This window comes from Pelophylax lessonae (genome assembly GCF_965119305.1).
Source record: "Pelophylax lessonae genome assembly, chromosome: 2".
In the NCBI taxonomy this organism is placed as follows: domain Eukaryota; kingdom Metazoa; phylum Chordata; class Amphibia; order Anura; family Ranidae; genus Pelophylax; species Pelophylax lessonae.
The window spans coordinates 407,098,975-407,121,379 of record NC_138769.1 but is presented as its reverse complement, the minus strand read 5'-3'; the positions used below and the strand labels follow the sequence as shown (position 1 = coordinate 407,121,379).

The 22,405-nt window shown below is 41.9% G+C and overlaps 1 protein-coding gene across 1 annotated transcript in view; it reads left to right on the top strand.

Moving 5' to 3' along the window:
• Positions 1-22,405, top strand: part of LOC309547345 (ester hydrolase C11orf54 homolog) — a 37,568-nt gene that overhangs the window by 10,444 nt on the left and 4,719 nt on the right. The window contains exons 2-8 of the mRNA XM_082247183.1: positions 160-229; positions 467-565; positions 2,254-2,327; positions 5,093-5,194; positions 9,957-10,133; positions 12,108-12,257; positions 18,601-18,717. Of these exons, the coding sequence (XP_082103309.1) occupies positions 172-229; positions 467-565; positions 2,254-2,327; positions 5,093-5,194; positions 9,957-10,133; positions 12,108-12,257; positions 18,601-18,717 (777 nt within the window). The 5' untranslated portion in view covers positions 160-171. The remainder of the gene's footprint in view (positions 1-159; positions 230-466; positions 566-2,253; positions 2,328-5,092; positions 5,195-9,956; positions 10,134-12,107; positions 12,258-18,600; positions 18,718-22,405) is intronic.

The following is a 22,405-nucleotide window of genomic DNA, read 5'->3' as shown; positions in this document are numbered from 1 at the left end:
TTATTTTTGGCAGATAGCATAGCAGTAAACCATCTACCTATTTTAGCTTAAACCTATTTTAATCATTAATATGATCTTTTCACAGTTGTCTGAACCTCACAAACTAAACTTTGACCTGTTCTGGAAACTCGTAATATTAAAGGTTTGATCACACTGTAGTCTGGTGGAAGAATGGCAGACACTGAGAGCTGTGCCCTCCATCTCCCTGCCCTAGAAGAAATTACAACAAGTAAGTTACCATTTTTAAACTTGATTATGTCCACCTTTAAAGCAGTATTTTAGAAATTATTATTATTTTTTTTATTTGGATAGAGTAGAGAAGGAATGTAACCTCTCTAGGGTTTCTGTTTCCTCCAGGATATTCCCTCCACTTCCTGTCCCTGTGACCACACCACAATTCAAATCCTAGTCAATGATAGACATGTTAGGATTGGCTTATTTTTATTGTTTGACTGTTTGGTTCTAGTACTGGAAAGCGGGCTAAAGAAGAATTATGAAGAGGTACAGGTCAAAGTTGTGGACTGTCCTGATCTGACACAGGAACCATTTGGATTCCCAGTAAAAGGTAAGGTCAGTTCTTTTGATATTAGTATTTTTTTTCATAATTATTTAGTGTGTTATTTCAATTATGTTATAGGTTACATTTTGGCACCTAAAGCTGAACTGTAGTCTTGCACAGTTTTACAGACTCATCACCCCTGTACGGAAATTGTATGCTCTGCTTTTACTGCAAACTGTTAGATTCTCAAAGTGTGCGTTAAAAGATAGAGAAAGTAGGTGGTATGCCTAAAAGTTTTGGCCTTTATGCAGATTTACCACTACTATTGTAGAGTGAAACCTGTTACTAAAGGAATTGTAGCAAGGGATCCATATACAATTAAGCTCATACAGGAGGTGATTGATGCTTGTGCGTTCAGAAACTACGGACACTGGGTGAGAAAAGGAGAGCAGCAGAACTGAGCTGCACTCTTCGAAAACACAGCAAAAGCATTCTATTGTTTAGTTAGGCACCTTTCACAAGGAGAAATCTGCTCAGCAGGCAGTTGACTGGTATGTTTCCACTGCGCTTACACAGAGTGGATGCAGACACAGCCCGCTCTCCTCTATGGGCGGTCAGATGTAAATGGACCGCTGGTCCATTTACACCCCACTGTTATCCGATCAGGTTGGATGTAAGTGGGTATAAACAGACACCTGTCCATTTACACCAGTGGTCTCCAAACTTGCTTTTTTTCAGCCCTTGGGATGCTGTTAAATTCACTAACACCAATGTCGGGCACAATTCCTCCCAATGACACCAATGATGGGGCACAGTCCCTCAATGAAACCAACAATGGGGTCCAATGACACCAACGATGGGGCACAATTCTTCCCAATAACACCAACAATAGGGACCATAAACACTAATGATGGGGGACAATTCCTCCCACTGACAGCAACAATGGGGCACAAAGACACCAATGATGGGGCACAATTTCTCCCAATGACACCCACTATGGGGCCCATAGACACTAATGATGGGGCACAATTCCTCCCACTGACACCAATAATGGGGCACAAAGACACCGATAATGGGGCACAATTCCTCTCAATGACCCCAACAATGGGGCCCAAAGACACCAATGATGGGGCACAATTTCTCCCAATGACACCCACTATGGGGCCCATAGACAGGGGCCCATAGACACTAATGATGGGGCACAATTCCTCCCACTGACACCAATAATGGGGCACAAAGACACCGATAATGGGGCACAATTCCTCTCAATGACACCAACAATGGGGCCCAAAGACACAAATGATGGGGCACAATTCCTCCCGCTGACACCAAAAATGGGATCCAAAGACACCAATGATGAGGCACTATCCCTCCCACTGATACCAATATTGGGGGACTGTTTACTGGGACATTTTATACTCCCGATGGCCACAGTCCAACCCCCCTAAAGTCTGAAGGACAGTTAACTGGCCCTTTGTTTAAAAAGTTTGGAGAGCCCTGATTTACACCCTCTGCTTCATAGAGAAGAATAAAGGGTTACTGAAAACAGACAATCAGCGTAAGAGAGGAAGGTGATAGTATTGAACAGCCAGAGGTTATATACACCCTGTTTTTATATATATATATATATACACACACACACACTTCAGGCTTTGGATACCAATATGGATCAATGGATAAATGTAGTATCTAATAGAAATGTAAGATTTTAAATGTTAATATGAAAAGACTTTTCTTTTGTGTGATGTCTGCAGGATTGTGTGGCAAGTCAAGAATTGCAGATGTTGGAGGTGTCCCATATCTAGTGCCAACTGCACGCCTCGATAAAGTATGTTTTTGTATGTATACTTTAACCAATGAAGTCTAACCCTTAATATTTATTTTGTTTTTACTTTTTGTATAATTAACGTTTTGTGCTCATTTACAACAACTTATAAAAGTGTAATAAAATAAGGCAACAAATTAGATCTTCGATATTTTTTTTTTTCAGCTAAAACTATAAAAATTGCATTTGTAATGTGATTTGGGTAAATTTTCTAGTTTTGTTTACTATACTTTCAATTTTATTTGTCTAATTTGCAGCTTGAGTTACTGCTTTTTGTAAGCATTTTTTTTTTTAAACCAAATTTTAGTATATTCTAGAAGACACATAAAAATGAGAGTAAAGCTTTAACCCTTGCTAAAAAAATGACAAAATAATAATATGCAATATTTCATATTAACCTGGTGAAAAGAAACATTTAAAAATGTATTTTTTATTTCCGACTATTAGCAGATTTGACAGTTCAAAATCGCATGACAAATTGCACCCATTGACGGCAATAGAATAGTTCAAATCGTTGCGACTCAAGTCGCAGCAACTTTAAAAAAGGTTCCTGCACTACTTTTTGAGATTTCACTATGACTTGCATTGACTTTTAATAAATGAAGTCAAAAGTTGTAGTGAAATTGGGGGTCCAAATCACACTGATTTGCAGCTTTGCCGAAGTAGCGCGATTTCAAAGCCGCACTAGTGTGAACCAGGGCTTAGAAATAAATAGGCACAAAAAAACAATATACTCCTTTCAAATGCAATATGGTAATATTTGGAGTAAAGTTTAATGTAGACCTGAATTCCATAGTAATAGTTCCCTATTATATTATAGGTAACATCTAGAAATGTTACTTGTGCGCAAGCAGTAGCTTGAAAAATCTATCTTATGTCATGAATCCCTTCTAAAAATAGCAGTGCACCTGGTATGTGTGGAGGTCTAGGCATTCCTATGCCTTCAGCCCCAACCCTGTATATCTGTAGTATGAGATTTTGCCCTTTACTCTTTCACGCCTCCATCTTTAGAAATCCAGCATGTGCATCAGTGCATTGCATGTCTGTGCAGGTGGCAGGGATTCTCATTCATGTGCACAGATGTCGCTCTGGTATACTGAACATGCCAGAGATCTGCATGTAAGAGCAGATGAGCCACGGTATTTGGCAACTCCCAAAAACCTAAGAGGGTGCAGTGCAGTGTCTATGAATATGCAGAATCTCGAAGTGTGCATGGGTCCTTAGTAAAACTACTTGGTGTGACATCCTCAATCTGAGGAGGCAGCGGAGGGGGGGGGGGGGGGCATAATTCTCACCTAGGCAAATAAGCAGGAAGTGCTGCCTTGCAGCACAAAAACTATACTTTCCCATGAGTGGTGGAACATTTTTAAGTTCTGTAATAAAGATGGGGAGGAACCAAAAGAGAGAAGGTTCATGTAGTGGGTGAAAGTCTTTTTTGTATGGTTGAATATTATTTTTATTCATAGAATCCATAGAAGTATACAAAATGAACAGTAGGTATAGGTTAAAATAACAACCAACAAACCCCCACAGACAGAATAAGGGGGGACATGCATCAGATCAGAATAATAGATGAAAAAAATCAATAAATAAAAGGAAGGATATTGCAAGGTAGATCAATGAGAACAAATCATAGAATGCCAAAGACATAATTAATATAAGACACATAAAGTTTAGGAGAATGGCGTGTAGATTTAGACTGCCTACCCCCCGAGGGGAGCGGCTCAAGAAAACCGGAAAAGGTCATTTTTTTAAACAATACTGCCTGTGATTGTCAGTACTGTGCTGCTTGTTGGAGAGAAAACTGTACTGCATGCATCTCTATGCTTCTGCTTTTCCACTCTATGCTTCTTCCACCTCTCCTCCTGCTTTTTGAATATGCTTCATTATTCAGATCATAAGTCATTAAGGGATATCTCTGACATGAGAAACCAAAACATAGCTCCTCTACCACAACAGCTGCCTCGATGCATGGACACAATGTAGAACAAGGTATTAAAAGTCAGTAATAGGGTAGAGATCAGCTGCAGGAAGACCACCGAAAAAATACTAATGACTTGTCCTTTGTCCTCTGCTTACTTTTTGTGGGCACAGCTTGCAGAATTCAGGTCCTCTTTGAGTATGTCCCATTTTTGCCTTCCACAAATAATTAAAGTGTATCTAAAACTAGAAACCTATGTAAGGTTTTCATTGCTGTTTGTGTCTTCACTAGGAAGATTCACTCTATTTGTCCTGGTGACCATTTTCATCCAGACTGAAAGTAAGGGGAAATCCAATATGAGTTGGGTTGGGTGACCAGAACAGGAACAGAGGAGAAATCCTTTGATGGGGATTTTATTCTGGTGATAGCTGTGTAAAAGAAGATTTACTTTACCTTTGGGGGATTTCATCTCTCTTCCTGTTGTTTCTGCATGAATGTCTCGAGTGGCACAAGGATGGCCAAAAAAACTGTGAGCTATTTAAACAGTTCTCAACACTATTCAATAAGTTAAATAGGAAAGTTTTGGCTTTAAACCTCAACCCTTTGATAAACACTAAAGGTTTATCCCAAGGTTCCCTAAATCCTAAAATGAATCACTTTGCTCTGTTCTAGTCCTTGTGTATGGTTTTAGGCTCTTTATCTTTAGTGCAGTTTAGGCTTTGTTCATTAGAACTGAAAATAAACATATTTTTCAAGGAGAATTACGATTACTATTGTTTACTTTGAATTTTTTTTTTAAAAGTATGATTTGTATAACTTCATGTATATCATTGTTTTTTTTCTAAAGATTTATGACATTAATACAGTGGCAAAGCAGATTGACCTACCTGGAGCCTACATACTTGGAGCCGGTGCAGTATCTCATAAGAGTGTGGGCATGAATGCAGAGGTTGGTGATGATTTTGTATAGTTTGATAAGCAGGTTTAACAATTACAGCTCAACTGGATAGATTTTATTACAAGCTCAATGAATGTCATCAGAAGAAATGGGCGAATGGTTCGGCCCAAGCATGAGCTCAGGCTGAACATTTGCCTGTTCGGCCATTCGCTGAACACCCAAATACACTTGCACCAGCTTACACTTTGCAGTGCTCAGTGCATTGCAGGGTGCTCATCAGGGTGCACAGTGCATTCTGTGCCCTGATTGGGAAAAGCTTTGCCCAATCAGGGTGCAGTGTAAGCTGGTTGTTAAAGAGCAGGTCCGGGAAGCTGGATCAGGAAGTCCTCAACAACCGATGAGTCATCAGCTGTCAATGGGTTTCCCCGCTGACAAAAAAAAGTGTCAATGTAATAAGCACAAGAAACAGTTTTTGACAAGTCCTTTATTACATAATAAAAAAATATTGTCCCTCGATGTAAATCCGTTGTCAATCACGCTGCCCACTGGACCCGGAAAATATAAAATATAAAAAAAGCTTTCGCCTCCTGGGAGGCCTTCCCACTGTATGCCCGCGTTTTGACATTTCTTATATAGGCAAGGGGCAGGGCCACTCGGCTAACTCACCCGGTGGCACTGCCCCCTTCTGATGTCACGTGAGTTGTTAAAGGGGGCTTCCAGATTCTGATAAGCCTCCTGCCCGCAGACCCCACGACCACAGCCCAGGGTTGTCCAGAAAAGGCCCATTTATGTACGGCCATAAAATAATAAGGGAAAACCATCGTGCTCTCTGCTTTGAATATTTATTTTATAAAACTTAACATAGGGATTAAAAATACTCACAAAAATATGTGAAAACCATGCATGTCAATTGCTCAACACGCTGACACAAACAAAAAAAAATTCCAGAGTAACTGTACAGGTGGGAGGAGCTGTTATCTTGGATGTTTTTTCATTTGTGTGCGTATTTTTATTCCCTAGGTTACGTTTTATATAATAAATATTCAAAGCAGAGAGCACTATGGTTTTCCCTTAAAATTTTATGGCCGTATATGAATGATTAAGACCATAAAAGGAGGTCAGCAAGGTTTAACTACTCGCCGACTGCCTACCGCAGATATATTGCTGCAGGCTGATTTGGCTGCGTGAACTGATGTATGGGTACGTCTATTCGGGGGAGCGCTCCTGGGGGCGAACATGCACCGCCGGAGGCGCGATTCCACCCCCTCTAGGCAGTGGGGATGCCGATCCATGGGGCTGGCAGCTGCACTTGCCGCCGGGCACCTGCGATCGCTCCCCACTAAAAGAGAACGATGGTCTTCTGTTGGATCCTCCTATATAGAGATCACAGGTCTCTGTGTTCATTTCACAAGCCCCCCCCCCCCCCCCCATACAGTTAGAAAACGTATAACTTTTGCACAAACCAATCAAAATATGCTTATTGGGATTTTTTGGACTAAAGGGATGAAAAAATTTGATTTTTACATTTTTTTGGGAATGTTATATAGCAGAAAGTGAAGAAAAATATATATTTTTTTTCAAAATTGTCGCTCTTTTTTTGTTTATAGCACAATAAAAATCGCACAGGTGATCAAAGCTCTATTTGTGGGGAAAAAGGACATTAATTTTATTTAGATACAGCATTGCACGACTGCGCTATTGTCAGTTAAGGTAACGCAGTTTCTGAATCGCAAAAAATGGCCTGGTCATTAAGGGGGGAAATCCTTCCAGTCCAGAAGTGGTTAAAGATACCCTGTGGAGGAGTACCGCCATGGCATCCTATGAGACATCCTAATAGGTGATTGTGACTCTGTAGTGGGGTCATTATCTGGAGGTGAGCAGGGATTCAAGCCATAGGTGGTGGTCACCGATTTCACTGGATCGCAATATTTATTGGAATATTATTTTGAACTTTCACTTTGAGTTGCACAGCGGTGGATATTATACACAACATTGGGACTTTGTTTCTTAATATTTTTCAATATTTTAAATGCAATTTATATGAGTTGCGCTACACTGATTATGGTATATATTCCAGATGAGGTTTTACTAATGATTTGTACAGGGGCAAAATTATATCTCTCTCTCTGGAGTCCATGCCTCTGTTAATACAAGAAAGGACTTTGCTCACTTTGGAAACCAAAGTTTGGCATTGCATGCTATTATTAAGCTTATGATCTACCAGAACACCCAGATCCTTCTCCACTATTGATCCCCCCAGCTGTACTTCCTCTAATATGTATGATGCATACATATTCTTAACCCCCAAGTGCATTTATCAACATTAAACCTCATCTGCCACATAGTTGCCCAATGAAACAGCGCAGTGAGGTTGGTTTGTAAGTTGGAGATGTCCTGTAATGACATTTTTCCACTGCATAGCTTGGTGTCATCGGCAAGAATGGAAATGGTACTTTTAATCTATCCCAGACCCCGTATCATTTATAAATAAGTTATAAAGTAAGGGTCCCAACACTGAACCATTCAAAATAAGAATCATTAACCGCTACTCTCTGAATTCTATCTTTTAGCCAATTTTCTATCCATTTACAAACTGATTTTTCCAAGCCCATAGACTTTACCTTACACATTAGCCATGTGTGCAGAACTGTGTCAAATGATTTGGCAAAGTATATACGTATAGTGTTTTTTCTTCATTGGTGCTCCATTCTTTAAATCTACTGTCACAAAAGTGGTGCAATGGCTGTAAAGTCTAGCAGTAAAAGGAGTCTGTATTTTGTACTTTTCACCCCTCCCTTCTGCTAACCCCTTGTTTTTGCCCCTGAAACGTATCTCCTCCAGAGCACTGATGTCTTGTGTCATGTGGAATCTGTACCCTTTACTTTCTACCGCTCCCTGCCACTGACACTTTGTGGAATCTGGAACACCAATGTCATGTGAAAGCAGGGTAGGAGATTGCCCATGTTGTGCTTTCTAAACAATTCTGATATGCGGAAATGATGGTGACATAAAAAATAATGTTGGGTGGGTGAAGACAGCATAATGGTATACATCTAATATTATTTTACAGGATTTATATAGCGCCAACAATTTGCGCAGCACTTTACAATATGAGGAAAGACAATACAGTTACAATTATTCAATACAGGAGGAATTGGAGGGCCCTGCTCATTAGAGCTTGCAGTCTAGAAGGGAGGGTCAGGTGAAACAAAAGGCAATAACTGTGGGGGAATAGGCTTCTCTGAAGAGGAGGGTTTTCAGGAATTGTCTAAAAGCTAATAGAGTAGGAGATAATTGGAGAGATTGGGGTAAAGAGTTCCATAGAATTGGAAAGGCTCTGGAAAAGTCCCGGAGGCGAGTATGGGAGGAGGTAACGAGGGAGCTAGAGAGCAGGAGGTTTTGAGAGGAACGAAGAAAGCGATTAGGTTGGTATTTTGAGACTAGGCTAGTGATGGAGCTGGGGGCTAAGCTGTGGATTGCTTTGTAAGATGTGTTAGTATTTTGAATTTAATTTGTTGGGTGAGCGGAAGCCAGTGGAGGGATTGACAGAGAGGAGCAGCGGACTCTGAGCGATCAGTAAGGTGGATGAGTCTGGCAGCAGCATTCATGATGGACTGAAGGGGGGAAAGCCTGTGTAGGGGTAAGCCAATGAGAAAGGAATTGCAGTAGTTGAGGCGCGAGATGACCAGGGAGTGAACTAGGAGCTTTGTTGTGTCATTGGTTAGAAAGTGGCGTATTTTGGAGATGTTGCGGAGGTTGAGGCGGCAAGATTTGGACAGTGATTGGATGTGGGGCTTAAAGGAGACTTCAGAGTTCAGGACAACACCTAGGACCTTGGCATGTGGGGATGGGCTGATAGTTGTGCCATCGATATTGACAGTGAGATCGGGGGAAGGCGCACATGGTGGAGGAAAAATTATAAGTTCAGTTTTGGATAGATTGAGTTTGAGGAAGTGGTGTGACATCTAGACTGATATATCTGATAGTAAGTTAGTGATACGTGAGGAGACTGAGGGAGTGACCTGAGGGGTGGATAAATAGATTTGGGTATCGTCAGCGTAGAGATGGCATTGGAAGCCGTGGGAGGCTTATCAGCTGACCCAGAGAGGAGGTATAGATTGAAAATAGGAGAGGTCCAAGAACAGAACCTTGGGGGACCCCAACAGAAAAAGGAAGAGGAGAGGAGGAAGTAGAATTGTAAGTAACGCTAAAGGTGGGGTTGGATAAGTAGGAAGATAACCATTGAAGAGTACAGTCACGGAGACCAAAGGCGTGGAGTTTTTTGAGGAGGAGGGGGTGGTCAACCTATCAAAGGCAGCAGAAAGGTCCAGGAGTAGGAGTACAGAAAAGTGTCCATCGGTTTTGGCCGTTAGTAGATCGTTTGTCAGTTTTAGGAGAGCAGTTTCTGTGGAGCGTTGAGTCCGAAATCCAGACTGAAGGGGATCAAGAAGGCTATTGTCGGCAAGGTGGTCACTTAGTCGGTTGTAGACCAGACGTTCAAGGAGTTTGGATAAAAAGGGGAGCCAGAGGGTGAACTTAGCATTTGCAAGGGAACAGGATCCAGAGGGCAGGTGGTTCAGTCTAACAAATTGCACGTGCCACATGCTATAAAGCATGTAGTATGAAACTCAATGTTTATTTTTCAGAACATCTTAATTGGTTTGGCACACTGATGGCAAAACGTGTAAAAAATCTCACTGTCCAAGCTTCACCTGGTCTTTCAGATATTATGGGATATAGGAATCCTAGAGCTCCTTACAGTGAACTGTTGTGATGCTATATAACATTTACCATTGCAATTGTTACCTTTCAGCTTATATTTTCTGTGCAAGCAGAGAGCTCATCTTCACCAGCTGTAAATGGAAACTACATGGCTAGTGTCAACCCAGCAGATAACAGCTGCTTACTGGAGAAGTACCAGGATAAGCACAAGGACAATGCATTTGGACTCCTCTCCAATTTGTATGCCAGTGAAGGGAAACCAGGAAAGGTAAAATATTTGATATCAAATACAGTTAGTAAAGAGACGATTGGATTTAACTGGGCTGATACATAAATCAAATGCAATATTAGGTATGCAGTTCTGTAATATTTGTTTATTCTTCTTTTTGTGTGGCTCCTAGGTAGGCAAAGGGTCTTACCAAACACGTATATGAATTGCATTGTGGATGTTGTAAGCTCTTCTTACTCTCTCTAGCTATAGACAACAGTTCTTGTATACATGGGTATTTTCTTTTGCAATACTAATCGCTTGGCTATCGTTGCATGGAAAATGGCCAAACAAGAAGCACCCAGTGCACGTTGCAATATTAAGTCAATATACTGTGTTTATATGTGTGTTTACATATATGCATATAACTGCTAAACTAGTGTCTTCTTAGCTACATGTAACTAAGTTAACTAAAACATATGAATGTGTATCAATGACACCATTTTTAAATCTTTTATTTATTTTAATTAGGCGTATTGGCTACATTTTTTAGCAGTTAAATACCTACAAATATATTTATGCAATATATATTCCCAATGTTTAAAAAAAAAAAAAGGTTTCAAACTGTAAGTAAGGGTATTGTAAGAATATATGAGAAAGAAATATTTCTAGGTTATGTCACGTAAATGATTTTCAGCAAAGTATTGGGGAGGGGATTATCAAAACTGATGCAGATAGATTCTGGAACAGTTGTGGATGACAACCAATCTTCTTCTCTCTTTCATTTTCAAAGCTAAGGTTAGATGGTTGCCTTGTACAGCTGCTCCAGAGTTTGTGTGCTCCAGTTTTGATAAATGTCCCCCTCTGTGTTAAATAAAGCCTTGTACGCATGATGAGAATATCTGATGAATGATCGCCCTTTTTTTTTTTGGGCATGCTAGTCTCATATCAAAAAGGAAGAAAATGAAGTTAAGAAAATTCTCGTATGGTAGATTATTATTTATTTATTTCATACAGGTACTTCTATAGCGCCGTCAATTTACGCAGCACTTTACACACACATATATATATATGTATAATATAATATACACACATATATTGTACATTCACATCTAAGGTCCCTAGTTAACATTCATACATACACATACTATGGCCAATTTAGCCAGGGACCAATTAACCTTCCAGCATGTCTTTGGAGTGTGGGAGGAAACCAAAGTATCTGGAGGAAACTTACACAGGCACAGCGAGAACATGCAAACTCCAGGCAGGTAGCGTTGTGGTTGGGTCAAACCAGCGACCCTAGTGCTGCCAGGTGGAAGTGCTAACTACTTAGCCACTGACACACTTCGGAAGTGATGTAGTGTATTGTATTGTAATGTATTCTTTTGTTTCCTAGCATGCGCAGTCTTGGTCACTCAATTTTTTTTCGGATGAATACTGTACTGATTAAACGAAAAACGGTAGTTCTGGTTCCGTACGAGAAACATTTCCATGCTTGTCCGTTTGGATAATTTTGCATGAACTTGTGTGAACGACTCTCGAAAGCTGTGCACGAACGATCAGATTATTGTACGATTGCTTTGAAATCGGTATTTTTCATCTGATTTTCTCATCGTATGTGCAAGGCATAAGGATAAACTGCAACACATTAAACACTGATCAGATCTAGCTTGGTTTTCTGTTTACAATAATCAGCCAACCAACTTTCAGTGTGTTCATGCTTATCCAACCCATTTCCATCGTGTTTCTGTATTTAAGAATAAACAAAATAGTTATTAATACACATTTTCACCCCCAGTTCCCTTCTCTCTTCCAACTCTTATACTCCACAGTCCTCAATCATCTGAATTTGCAGCTAGGTGGCCTACTCTGCTACACAAATCCTTTTCACAGGATCATTTCAGATGGGTTTACTTGCTGCAATCTCCATTAAGTTCTATGAAGAGCTTGTTCACCAGCAAAACAAGGCTCTCACAATGAGGCTGTTCGGCTCAAGTAGTGGTTTTTAAACAGCTTCTTCCCCATTATTTATAGGTCATTGAGGTGAAGGCAAAGAGGAGGACAGGAAAGGAAAATTTCGTAAGCTGTATGAGAAACTCTTTAAAAGAGCATTATGGAGACAAAGCGGTAGGAATGGGCGGGACATTTGTAATACAAGACGGGAAGGCTAAACTCCATGTAATGGTAAGTTAAGCCCAAACTTTTTTTTAGCTGCTCACATACTCTGTTTGAATCAGACATTCTGTAATAAATCCAGATTTGTAGGTAGTGAAGCAGGTGACAATACTTTACCTGTGGTGAAAAGCATCTCTGGTCATGGAAGTCTGCACCTGGTTGATTGACCACTGAACAAAAACCACTATTTATTATCATACGACAAGTGAACTGCATTTCTACTTCCTTTCTGAAAGTGGAAAACCCTTTTAACATACGCCGTTAGTTTACTGTTTTCTAATATTAGCAATATCTACACTTGCAGAGGATAATCTGTATAATTTAACTGGCAAAACAAATAACATTAGGAAGGAAATTGTGATCTGACAGATTGCAAGATTTAGTCTGGTTCTGCATTGTCCTGCATTATCATTTAAGAGATTTACTTGGCTCTATTTACAGGCTATGTTCTCCCTAGAAACTATATACTGAAGATTGAACTGTATAAACAGACTTTTCTCTTTCGTTCATTGACGGACACAGCTCCTGATCTTCTTGACCATTGGGTTTTACTGCCCCCTACAGAAGTAGGACACTAAGCAGAAAAAGAACTTGACTATGCCTATGGGCAGTCCCAGGAGGTATACTATTCAGTTTTATTTCTGCCTAGTCAGGAGTAAGGACCTAGTTCAGTTCTGAGATCTCTGGTCCTGGATTTTTTTTTTTTTTCTAGATAGATCTAAAATCAACTGCCGGACTGGGCAACGGGCTGGATAATTTAGATACAGTGGTCACCCCAGTCTGGCCAGCGATTGCACGCAGACCTCAGCTCCGTGCTAGGTCGGGCGCGACATAGCCCCACCGGATGGGGGCTGGCCTGCAAGTTAAACGCCTCACGAGGTTGCATACGACCGGGTCTCGGCCCGAGATGCAGCGTACCTCCTGGCCGACAGCCCCTCCTCCTCATTTTGTTGGTGAGGGGTTCTGTCTGGAGCGGTGCCCGCCTGGTTCCTTGTAAGGTGAGTAGCTATCCCCTTCTCCCCCTGGAGGGTTTTGGGGTGGACATGGGCCCCTCCCTGGGATAGTCGGACCCTCGGGTTCCTTTCCTTCCTGTTAGCCCCCCTCTTGAGACTGATGGTCTTGTGGGTGATCTATCCCCCTTCTCTGCCCCCATCCCCCATCCACCTATACTGGGGTTGTATGGTGGTCTGGCTACCTCCTGGGGCTGGGGCAGGGTGCTGTACTGGCGATGGGGCGGGGGGTATGCTGCCGGCAATTGGCTGTGGGGGGGCTGTACTAGGTCAGGGGCTCCTGCCATGGTCCCCTCTTCTTGCTCTGTGTCTTCCCTGGCCCCAGGGATCCCTCCCGGGTCCCTGAGAGCCACGCGGTGCCACCATTTTGTTGTAGCCTATTTTCTGTATAGGCTGGCAGCCATGTTTGTGTACCCGCAGTGGCCATTTTGCGTTAATCCAGCATTGAATTGAATGGTGGCCATTACTTTGGAGCCTTTTGGGTGTCCATTTTAGCTGTGGGAGCCCCTCCATGTTCCCTGGTGCTGACTCCTGGGCCTCTTTCCCTCCTAGACGCCGCCTGTGGAGTGCTTTGATCCTGGTGCTGCCGGTGACTGCCTGGTGTGGTGGTGAGTCTGCTGGGGTCCTCTCCCTCTCTCGGCTGCAGGATCGGGGAGTGCTCTGTGGCTGGTGAATGGGTGGTGTTACCAGCGCGGCGGGGGTGTCCCTTACCAGTGTTTTTGTGCACTTTTGTGGGGTACCCTTATTCCTCATGGAGTTCTTGGAGCACATTTCCCATCTGACCACCTCTCAGAGTCTGTGGGGCCCTCCGGGTCCCAACCATTCATTGATGCACTGACGACGGTCCAGCTGGAGTCCTTTGTGTCCTGGGTGGAGGTAGCTTTTGGGCGGCAGGGTAGTAAAAAGCTCCTCCTGCCATCCCCTACTTCATCTGTCTCCTCAGATTATGAATCTGATCTGGCTGCCATGGACAGATCCCGCACTGAGGGGTCTGTGGCCTCAAGCCCTGAGTTTTCAGATAGTGAGGATGTTTCCTCCACTTGTGTAGCCACACACGAGAAGGCGCTGGTGTACGCACTGATTGTGTCTGTGCGTGAGACTAAAAATTGTGGACACAGCTGAAGCTGCGGCGAAGGCACCAGTTTCCTTTGGCACTCACAAGCCATTTGGAGTGGTGAAGGTGTTTCTGTTTCCTTCCTATTTTGACAGATTTGTCGCAAAAGAGTGGGAACATCCAAATCGTCGCTTTGTGGTCCCTAAACGATTCGCAATGAGGTACCCTTTTGGAGTGTCCCTCCTTAAGAAGTGGACTGTTCCATCGGTGGTAGATCCCCCGGTTTCCAGGTTGAATAAGGCAACCATGATTCTTGTAGAAGAATCGCCGGCTTTAAAGGATTTGGCTGACAGAAAGGCGGAGGCTGTGGTGCGCAGTATGTTCACTGTGGCCGGCTCGGCACTCAGACTGGTCTTCACCATTGCTCTGGTCCCACAAACTCTGACCAAGTGGGCTAAGACAAGGCTCCTTCTGCATGAAGGTGTGCCCTCACCCGTGCCTGGGGTGGGGGGATGTCTTCCCTGGTTTCCGGACCTGTGGACCTCCTTGGTGCAAGACAAGTGGGTCCACGAAGTGATACGGTCCGTCTACAAGATCAAGTTTCATTCTTTCCTTCCAATGTGTGTCTGTCTCTGGACCAATTGCAAGTCATCTTCGGGGCAGAGCAAGACCTGTTACTTAAAGGGGTAATTGTTCCGGTTCCAACTCCGGAACGTTTTCAGGGGTTTTATTCAAACCTGTTCACGGTCCCGAAGAAAGAAGGTAAGGTGCGTCCAATTCTGCATCTAAAGGCCCTAAACTGTTTTGTGCGGGTACAGAAGTTCAGAATAGAGTCTGTTCACACGGTGGTGGCATCCTTGCATCGGGGATTTCCTTGCCGCCATCGACATCAAGGACGCTTACATGCACATTCCAATACATGTCTCTCACCAACGCTTCCTCCGCTTTGCAGTGGGAGAGGAGCATTATCAGTTTTTGGTGTTATCCTTTGGTCTCGCCTCTGCTCCTCAGGTCTTCACAAAGGTGTTGGCTCCGTGTTGGCGTTTGTTACATCAGTGAGAAATCGCAGTGCTGGGACACCTAGACGACCTTCTCTTGCGAGCAGAGTCTCCTACTGCTCTGATTGATGTGGACATCACTATACAGACTCTGAGGGAGTTCGGATGACTTCTGAATTTTCAGAAGTCTTGTTCCTTCCATGAAACTGGATTATCAGGGCCTGACTCTGGACTCTGCTCTAGCCAGAGTGTTCCTTGCTCTGGACAAACTCCAGAAGTTGCATGCTGCGATTCAAATCTTGCTTTCCAGCAGGTGGTTGCCCCTCTGGACTTGCATGAGGTTGCTGGGCCTGGCGGTTTATACCTTCCGAGGCAGTCCCGTTTGAACAGTTCCATACGAGGTCCCTGCAAAGGGAGATCTTGGCCAAATGAGGCCGAAAAACAAAAGGGTCACTGATCTGGTAGCTTCGCTCTGCAGCTCTTCTCCAGGGCTAATCTTTTCTCCCCCTGTATTGGACAGTGGTTACCACGGATGCCAATTTTTCTTGGTGGGGAGGTGTCCTGGGTTGGTACTCCGCTCAGGGAGTTTGGACACTGGAAGAGTCCAGACTCCCAATCAATGTCCTGGAGCTCCGAGCGATCAGGCTGTGCCTGAATCACTGGATGGATCACCTTCAGGGGTGTCCAGTGCAAATCCAATCGGACAATGACACGACCGTGGCTTATGTCAATCACCAGGGTGGAACAAGAAGTGTATTGGCAGCTCTGAAGGTAGCTGGCATTCTTCTGTGGGCAGAACATTTTTTTTCCGGCCTCTCCGTCGTACACATTCCAGGGGTGGAAAATTGGCAGGGGGGTTATCTCAGTCGGCAGGCGTTGGACCAAGGAGAGTGGTCCCTTCATCCGGAGGTGTTTTATCAGCTGTGTCTCTGGTGGGGCACCCCCAAGGTGGATCTGTTGGCATCTTGGCTCCACAGGAAGGTGCACAGGTTTGTGGTACGGTCACGGGATCCACTTGCAGACGCCACAGATGGACTGGTGACCCCCTGGGGCCAGTATTGTCTGATTTATGCCTTCCCTCCTCTCAAGACTCTTGCGCAAGATCGAGGCAGAAGGAATTCCGGTCATTCTAGTGGCCCCGGATTGACCTTGCCGGCCTTGGTACGCTGACCTTAGGCGGTTGCTCGCCGACGCCCTTTAAGACTACCTCTCAGGGAGGATCTGCTGTCCCAAGGGCCAATCTTCCATCCTGCTTTATAGTTGCTGGCTTTGATGGCTTGGCTGTTGAAAGTGTGTCGGAATTGGCAGCATTGGCTTGTCGTTCCCCTTATTTAGTGGTTCACAAAGATAAGGTGGTTCTTCTCCCCTGTCCAAAAGTTGGTCTCTTATTTCCATCTGAATGAGGACATTGTGTTGCCTTCCCTGTGTCTCAGGCCAAAACATCCTAAGGAAATTGCGTTGCATTCCCTGGATGTGGTTCGGGCTATTCGGGTGTACCTGGCAGCTACGGAGTCTTTTAGGAAGTCAGACTCTCTATTTGTGCTTACAGGTGGGCCTTGAAAATGACTATCCTCTTCTTCTGTGACCATTTCTAGATGGATCAGACAGACCATGACTCAGGCCTATTCAAATAAGGGTGAGGTTCCTCCTTTCCCTGTGAAGGTGCACTCTACGTGGATGCTCAGTGCTTCTTGGGTCTTTCGTCATCAATTGTGGCAGGTGTGCAAGATCGGCTATTTGGTCATCAGTGTACACTTTCACAGAATTTTATAAAGTGGATGTGTTGGCATCTGCGGATGCCTCTTTTGGCCACAAGGTTTTGCAGGCTGCTGTTTAGGGGACTTGTTCCCTCTTTGGGGGTGTTTTTTCATGTGGGCTCCAGTTACATTGGTTGAGCTCCTGTTAGCTGGTTGGCTACGGTTTAGTCTTGGGAATTTTTTCTTGCTAACATGGCCAAAGCAGTGCCATGTTTGGCACTGCTTTGGGACGTCCCAATGGTCAAGATGATCAGGAGCTGTGTCCGTCAATGAGCGAAAGAGAAAATGGGATTTTTGACTTACTGTAAAATCCATTTCTCTGATGTTCATTGACAGACACAGCACCCACCCCTCTATGGAGTTCTATTACTTCTAAAAATTCTTGTAACAAAACTGAGTACCTATAGCTGAGAGGGGGGGGGGGTATACCTCCTGAGACTGCCTATAGGCCTAGTCAAGTTCTTTTTCTGCCTAGTGGTCAAGAAGATCAGGAGCTGTGTCAGTCAATGAACATCAGAAAAATGGATTTTATGGTAAGTCAAAAATCCACTTTTTTCAACAAAGCATTTAAAGCAGACTATACGTGAACATGCAAATTTTACTTGGAGCCTGCTCACCACCTGATTAAAAAAAAAATCTTCAGTGAAAGTCATTAAAACATTTGGAGGAAAATGGTATAAAGTTATCTTTTAACTGGATTTGAGCAAGCCTGCTAAGGGGAAGGGGATGTCACTGGGCCTTTTCTTGGGATCCCCAACTTTCCCAGGATTCCTATTGATATCACTCTCACCTACTGTAGATTGCATAGTCCTGGAGTGTTTTCTTGTGAAATTTGGGAACCTCTAATTCCCAGGATCCTGTGATAAAGCCTAGTGACATCCCCTGCATCTACAGAAAGCAACCAGAAGCCGGGTGTAAGGTAAAGCAAGGCAATACACGGTTCAAATTGTGTATGGGCAGGCTGAATTTACCAAGTTGATTGATCGATCAACTTGGGCATAACCAGCCTGCTGGATTTTACCTGCGATTATGGCTAGCATCTGCTATAGCCACTAGCAATAATCACTGTCTTCTCCTGGCAGGGACGGCTTTCCCCGCCCCCTCCGCCACAAGAAGACGATGGTTCGACAGGAGATATTCCCGAATAAACACTGTCTGTGTTGATCAGGGAGTCAAATTTCTTTACTTCAACCCTTGGATAATTCACTCTGTGTATGGCTGGCCTTAGTATTGTTTTATATTTTCCATTTAATGTTTTTTTTTTTCCTTCTTTGGCTTTCACTGAGGGTTTTTCATGCAAAGTCCATAATGGTGATTGTAATACTGTATGCTGTATATTGGTATTATAAATGATGATTGTTGTTACAGCTCAGGTCACTAGCTCTTGCAGACCAATCTTTAATTACTGTGTATACAGAAATGCCAGTTGCCACAGTTCTTCTCCATAGCCTTGTTCTTGTCTGACATGCACGTTAATTAATAGTGTGTTAACTGGTTATCTTTCTTACTTGTTTTATGTTATTGTTTTAACAGCCCCGTGAGTTCTCTGCCTGTCCCCTGAACACAGATGAAGATGTTGATCGTTGGCTGAACTATTATGAAATGAGAGCTCCACTCATTTGTCAGTCAGTGTTCGTGTCTCATGACCCAGTAAGTTTAAAGTGATACTAAACACACACAGACATTATCCCTTCTCTTTTTGTACGTATGTGGATGATGCCACTTTATTTTAATAAAAAAAAAAAAAAAAACAACATGTAAAGTGTTACTAAACCCACAACAGTAAAATCAGCTTGTATTTGCAGGAAAGCATGCTTGATATACTCACTGTGGAACCTAAGGGGTAATCATTTGCATTGTGTATAAGGCTGTTTGATCATGTCTGTGATCCTCCTTTTCTTTCCGTGTCTCTAAAAAATAACCCGATATTACAGAGCCAGGGGATGGGTTACACATGCTAAGTTTGGTGTGTATTGCTAGAGATTTTTTTTTGTTTTCCTTGGTAGAATGCATGTGATCAGCACAGGGCCAATCAGCACTGTCCAGACATGTCCAGACAGAGGATCAGGGGAGAATGAAAACTCCTCCTACTAGCTTTACTAGGAACTGATAGAAGTCACAAGACTGCTATATACTGCTGATGAGAAAAGGTATTTATCCATTTATATTTACTGAAATAATTGCATTTTCATGTTCTGTGTACTTTGGGAGACCAGATATAGTGAATGCAGGTTCTGGGTTTAGTAACACTTTAAGTAACTTTTTCTTAATCGATGTACAGCTGTCACATGATATACAGCCTGTCTGCAGGGAAACATGAGCAGGAGGATCTTCTAGTTCTCTGCTACTGATCACGTGTTCAAAATAAAAAAATCTTTATTTTTTTGTAGAAATAACATGGTATGTACAGAACAAAGAGAAAATGGATGGTACAACATAAGTTGTCCAAACATATATTAGCTGGTATGTACAGATTTATGCCAATTACAGACTGTGTCACACCCTTCCAGCCTGTGTCTTAGAATAAGAGGGAGATGAAGCCTCCATTAAACTACATGTAATATCCCACCCCATTGTGTTTAGCTGGTTAGTGGGCATGGAGGAGAAGGGAGGGAGTGGGCTGCCATTTACCACTGTGTATACCAGGGATATATGCAAACTGTGGCCCTCCAGATGTTTCAGAACTACAAGTCCCATGAGGCATAGCAAGACTCATCCAGAGGCAGAGGCATAATGGGACTTTACTAGTTTTGCAACAGCTGGAGGGCCACAGTTTGCTTATCCCTGGTGTATACTGTACACCCACATGTGTGACTCTTTAGTCACATGTGCTGCTCAGATGTTATAGGGAGGAAATGCTCAGGATAAAAAACTCACTGAAAATTGAGCATGTGCAGAGTTGTCAACACACCCACAAAATCTGTACCTGAATTGGGGACATGGACAGAAGGTGGAGATAGAGAGCATCAGGATCAACCAGGTTTTTTGCAGAAAACAAATCTCCTAGTGAGTAGGTGAATATGAACAGCATGTAATACACCATTTATTTATATTTTTTATTTTTTATTTTGTGGGTTTAGTGACACTTTAGGTTGAAAAGAGTACAATTTACATTTTCTGATTATATAAACTGTATACTGTTATCATTCTAGAGAGGCATAAAAAATACACAGCCCTTTCATTTGTTCACAGTACAGCACATTTATTTTCAGCTTATGTCAGTTTGTTACCTAAATGTATTTATTATTTATGAAACCATTCGGTCAAAACTATTGCTTTTGGCAACAAATAATGCAATGTGTTCCTTTTTTGAGATGACATCTGGAATAGAAAATTTGTTAACACCATTGCAGCTGCTATAAAAATGATTGTCATTCTGCTAACTCATCTAGTGGTTATGTCAGAATTTATTGAATGAAAAAAAGCACTCTATGGGCAGTGTTCTGTTAATGGCTGAATTGAACTGCTTTTATAGAAAAGAGAGGGCTGCAAGGAGAAGCTGTTGGAAACAAAAAGCAGACCCCCTAGCCAAAGACCGTTTGTAGTGTATGCTCCATAGCATAGCAACCTCCTCTGCTCATCCAACCTCTTTGCATTATTTGATAGGGTACATGTCAACATTAAAATCTGTTGTTCCTGGGCTACCAGCCATGGCGATCTATATCACACAGTCTATGTCTTTCAGCCATTACTGCAGGGCTTTTATTGTGTTTAATCCACAATAACATGATAAAGATAAATAGGTAATAGCTTGAAATATTTATTCTAGTTGTCTGTCTCTAAATTAGACTAACCTGCTGGAACTCTGGTTATATAAATAGTGATGTTAATATTGGTAATAATAATACTATCAGTGCTATAAAAAAGGTTTCATTTAATTTTGAAGAAAGTAAAATAATTAAAAAAGGACATAAATAGATCTAAATTATGTTACAAAGCAATTATGGTAAAAGCAGAGATGATACTCATTGCGAGACTGTGTTGTAAGAATATTTAATAATAAATATCTTGCGCTCGTACTTATGTCAGAATATTTATACTGCTCTGAATATAGCAGTGTATTTATTTATGGTTAATAAGCAAAGATCTGTAAAAAAGGAGAGTCTTCACCTATTGCCATAAATCAATGTCGTGAATTCTTTTTAATTGATTAATTTCTTTTTAAAAGCATATACCAATCTTAGTGAGTACAGTCTACAGTATGGAATATATATAAAAAGATTTATTCGCCAGACATGTAAACACAATATATGATCAAACATGAAATGACACATAAAAATAACTCTACATAAAATACTAACTTCAAATAATCAATGCAATGTGATGTTTAGCTCAATAATGAAAGTGAAAGTAAAACAAAGTGAAACTAAAACAAAGTGAAACCAAAGTAAAAGCAAGATTACCATTTCTTCCCAGGTATAGTATAAGCCATAAATTAATGTTCTATATAAACAGACTACAATGGTCTGCGAATCACATAGCCCAAAGTCATTCCACTGCAGAAGGAATGAGAATAAGCCATGCAAAACGGAAGACTTAAAATTGCAAATAATGCACTGAATCTGATATTAATAAAAATGTATAAAAACAAAAATCAGCTTTTTAGAGAAAAATCTACCATGGTTTATACGGCTGGGATTGTAATCTCATTACCCTTAAATATGCAATATAAAAGATATAAGGAAAGAATAAACAATTGTTGAATAAAATCAAATAACATAGCAAGGCATATTTACCACACTTAAGATAGCCGCTAGCTTCAAATCGTTACCAGAGTCCTAAGATGGATGCCTTTCTTAAGATGGTGGATTCCCTTCAAGTTTCAGATGAATGATTGGATAAATATGGAGTATGTCTGGATGAGTCTGTTGAGGAATCTAATAGCGTGTGTGGTGTAAGTGTGAGGTGTGTTGTCAGTAGTGTGATGTGTCTATCTCATATCTGGGTTGGTGTTTTATATGGTAAGAACAAAGAGCTATAAAAATTACCATAAGTAAAACCCAGAGGGATGAAACATTATCCCAATTGGTTGGGATATTCTATACCTAAACTAGTGAGGTCAGAGACACACCCCTTTTGATAATTAACCCCATACTTGGATAATAAAGTTAAATGATGATTTCTCTATATGCAAGATTAATCATATAACACATATAAAACTTTGTCTAGACTCCCAGTACATACATAAATGTCCACCTGTATCTCCATAATTCACCTGGGCAAGTAATGCCATTCCAATAATTATATTATTTAACACAATATCATATTTTTATACGGAAATCTGAAATTATCTCAAGACTGCACCTGGTATTTTGTCTCCAGAGGGCAGTGTCGTACC